Source organism: Pocillopora damicornis, chromosome 11, assembly GCF_964200805.1.
Source record: "Pocillopora damicornis chromosome 11, jaPocDami1.2, whole genome shotgun sequence".
NCBI lineage: Eukaryota > Metazoa > Cnidaria > Anthozoa > Scleractinia > Pocilloporidae > Pocillopora > Pocillopora damicornis.
In genome coordinates this window covers 17519789-17523789 of record NC_142680.1, presented here as the reverse complement: position 1 = coordinate 17523789, position 4001 = coordinate 17519789, and the positions used below count along the sequence as shown (strand labels likewise).

The 4001-nt window shown below is 37.7% G+C and overlaps 1 protein-coding gene across 1 annotated transcript; it reads right to left on the bottom strand.

The window, feature by feature from the left end:
• Nucleotides 1–645: 645 nt before the first annotated feature.
• Nucleotides 646–3767, bottom strand: LOC149037884 (melanocyte-stimulating hormone receptor-like). Its single transcript, XM_089186299.1, has one exon. The coding sequence runs from the start codon at nt 2528–2530 to the stop codon at nt 1589–1591; it is 942 nt and encodes a 313-aa protein (XP_089042425.1). The 5' UTR covers nt 2531–3767; the 3' UTR covers nt 646–1588.
• Between the last annotated feature and the right edge of the window lie 234 nt (nt 3768–4001).

Here is a 4001-nt window from a genome sequence, read left to right as displayed (position 1 = left end):
AGTGCGTTTCGAATTTTCCTTTCAGAATGTTCAATTTGTGCCAATTCTATCTTATTTTATTCTTGGCCTCCAAATTTATTTATTTCAAAAGAAAGCCATCTTAAAAAACCGCGGTGGTCAATTTGCCGCGTTTTTAAGGCTACATAAACAGTGGACTCCTTATTCTTTAGTCTCCACGTTCTACTCTGTCAGCGACGACTGAGCCTTCCTCATGTAATTCCACCAGATTCTCCTATTTCTTACAACAAATTTTAAAATTTCACGTATGTGGCTTCGGTGAGACATTTGCTCTCGCAAAGCATAAATGATCCCCTATGACATAACTAAAATTCACACTGCAATCTTTGCATATTACACGGAAATACCTCTCAGATAATAGTCAAAACAGTTATAATCTCCGAACATAAAAAAAATTATTCAAAATCATTCGTTGGACTTAAATTTCAAGCAATTTTAAAGAATGTCTCATTGATGTCTCGTTATTGAAAAATATCCAGAAGCTGTTTTCTCTTCCTTTCGCGTCTGACAAGGACGCGAAGGAGCTACTCTAGTGGCGAAAATATAAAGTGATTAAACCAATACACCGTCCATCCAATTTTTATCTTTATTAACTTTCCTAACTTCTACAATATCTGGCATTCACTATTTACCCTTTCTCTTTGAAGGCTGAAGCATATTCCAACCTGAAACAGTTCGTTTCGTTCAATTCTTACAAATGGTGCGCTTATAATCAGGAGCAGTTTAGTCCACAATAGTGCGTTGTTATTATATGCATGGCTCATTAAATCAATTTCAGGAACACGGAATGAGCAGAAGAAAGCCTTAGCATTTGGAGAGAAAAGAAACACCGAGTTTGCATAGGCCCTGCCATACAGTATTTCGGAAGAAAGTCAAACAGATAGCACCTCTCGGCACCTGAGGATGAAAATTCAAGTATTCGAAGGTCTCCTTCTTTTTATAATTTGTGTTTGGGTATCCAGAGTCGATTCCCTATTAAAACTCTCGCTTTTGTACACTTTTGTGTCCAGCAATATAAATTCTGAGTCTGATATCTCAGCCACGAAAAGCGATTGTATCGTGTTACAATCTACATCAAATGTACAGATTTAGGCTGTTTTCTCGTCATACGAACTCTGCAATGTTGTCTTTGCTCCTGTTCCACAGACAGAAAACGTGGTCAATATGCCTCTTCCAAAGTAGCGGTTTAGTTGTGCTCAGTGCGATACTACCCTTTTTTCTATTTTTGCCATGAATATATGGGCAAAAGTTACTTTGCCGTTAAAAAAGTATTGAATTCCCGGATAACATAAACAGCGACGTGCAAAATACGTCGGTTGAGTGTGGCCTTAAAACCCTGCAAGTTAATCTGAGTCTGCTCTCGAGCAGAAATGCTCCATCAGAGCTTGATTACCCCGATTTTCTAAGTATGAAGTGACTTGGAAACCAAGTAATCATAATGAAGATACAAATTATTCATATCTCTTCCGATAGCAGGCATGTCCGTTCCTCTTGCACTTATGGCTCTAGTTTTATTTAAACTAAGAGCTTGCACGCATCATGACGCACGAGTGTCTCTGGGAGAAAAGATCTAACTCCATGGACAGCGAAAGACTTGTCTGATTGTCTGCTTCACTGCTTGTCTCACTTCGCTAATCTTCCAGCAGTAAATGAACGGGTTTAAGGTGGACTTTAAATACACTAAAAGAGTCGTTATTCCAGAAGTGATGAGTAAATGTGATGAATAAGACCTCCAGATGATCACAAGTGTTGACAGTGCTAAACTTGGTGCATAACAAACAACTAATGCTAACTGCACCCACAGTGCACTGCTCACAGCCTTCCTGTATTTTGCCATGTTCAGTGCAGTTGCTTGGCTAGGCTGTTGTTGAACATGATCTTGTACTCGAGCCTGATTACGACTGAGAGTGCGCAAAATCTTTGTGTACGAAGTGAAAGAGATCACTGAGAATGACAAGATAACTATTTTATTATACAAAAGAGGTATTTGAGAATTATAAAGTGATGAAGCAAGAATGGATGCTATCCAAAAGATAGCTGTAATAATATACATGCGTTTTAACGTTACAATTTGTCTGTATCTCAACCCCAACGACAGGGCGAGAAGTCTATCCACGCTTATGGCCGCCATTGTCAACATAGAAACCTCACATAATGTAGAGCGTGTTATAAAGATTGCATCAGTTACGAATCGACAAAGATTCCACTTCTCGTGAACCAAGGACAACCAATAGGCAGCATAGAGAGGCTGGCTAACAAGACCAACCAACAGATCGGATGTTGCTAGACAACGATACAAGAGTTTGGACGATGAATGCAGGGAAGATTCCTTGTTTAGGGCAACGAGTATCAGGAAATTCCCAAGAAATGCTGTGATGGAGAGTATTATGTTAGCTGTTGAGAAAAAAGTTGCAATTTGTCCTACTTTTCCCACATAAGTGGGTGAGCACATTATTTCCTGATAAGTTATTGTGCGTGTTTCTTGTACTGTTGAATTTGTTTCCGCAATCATTCTGCAGCTAATGAAACAGTGTCCTTCCCTTCCGGCTATGGTTCTTCTTGAATTTCTGGCAACTGATATATTTAGAATTCACAGCAGCCACCCAACTATGAGACAGTTAAAACTCCTTTCCTTCAGTGATACTATCGACTTTCGCAATGCATTCTACTCGTTTCAAAGTGACTGAACGATTTGTCTTTCGAGACTGTTCAATAACATTAAGTATAATCCTTTCTCGTGAGTGTCTTTTATCAATCAAACCATAACAAATGGTGTGCACCACAAAGGTGTCCATATGGTTAACAAATTTAATTGAAAAACGAATTTTAATAGGAACTGACAAACATTTTAAAGATATGTCTAACTATTATTTGATGATACGATGAGAAAATTATCTGTTTATACAAAACTAGAATTTGATTAGGGACGGTCAACTTTAATTGAACCTAACTGACAAGAAGAACGCTTGTTTGTGGCTTAAACTTCTCCCCATATTCTGTAAAATCAGAAACGGTTTTTTAGAGAAAGTTCTTGGAGAAAACTCTAAGAAAACAGCAGCTAGGGAAGCAACTTTAAACAATCACAATTAGCTTTGGCATCTTTTCCTGCGTTTTTAAAGCCAGAGTGAGTCTTACAGAATTTGCCTATTACTGATGAGTCGAAATGCGTGCGGCAATTAATTCTGCTTTTCAATTTTTCTTTTTGCCGACGGGGATAGAATACTAAACAATGGTACTGTGTTTTTATTTGATGTTTAATTGGCATAAATAGGCAAACACCAAAGCCTCTAGAACACAATAGATGCTGAAGAATCGTGTTAGTTAAAACATTGCAAAAGTCTGGTATCGTCAGCTAAACGAAAGGCTACAGAAGCGAACCAATTGGAGTATTCAGAGAATATTTTTGTTTTCGAACGTACTCTATGAATCGCCAACCAGCTATGTACCTCCCCTTTGATGTAAATAGGTTATTTAGAAAATTTGAGGAAAAAGGGAAAGACCAACAATTTGCCCTCAGGTTGATATCATACTGGTGCTAATGGAAGCGGAAACCGAATTAGTTATTTCCCAGAAGAAATATCAGTTATGTGGGGACGGACTTGATTGTTTTTTTTCGTGCAAAGCAAAAAATGAAAAATGTCACAATCCCGAAAAAAAAATTATACATTTGACAATTAAGCTTAATAATTTTAACAATGCAACGTACTTTCTAAAGAATCTGTGGTGCTGCTAAGGCTGGAAACGTCAGCTTTAAAACTCTTTTAAGGTGGCTAATATATGTTATCACCTCAGTTAATAATAATAAATCATCCTGATGTATGGTAACTGTTACTACAGTATTGTGCATTTCAGTATTGTGCATTGTGCACTTCAAGCATAGACAGCTTTTTCGGTCTCCCCGAGCAAAATTTGAGTAAATTTGCTAGGGAGCTAGTAAGACGCAGATATTTGATATTATTGGTATAATAACTACCAGAGTGTTA

Excerpts from the sequence above, each read along its gene's own strand:
- LOC149037884 (XM_089186299.1), bottom strand. The coding sequence starts at position 2,530 with ATGATTGCGGAAACAAATTCAACAGTACAAGAAACACGCACAATAACT.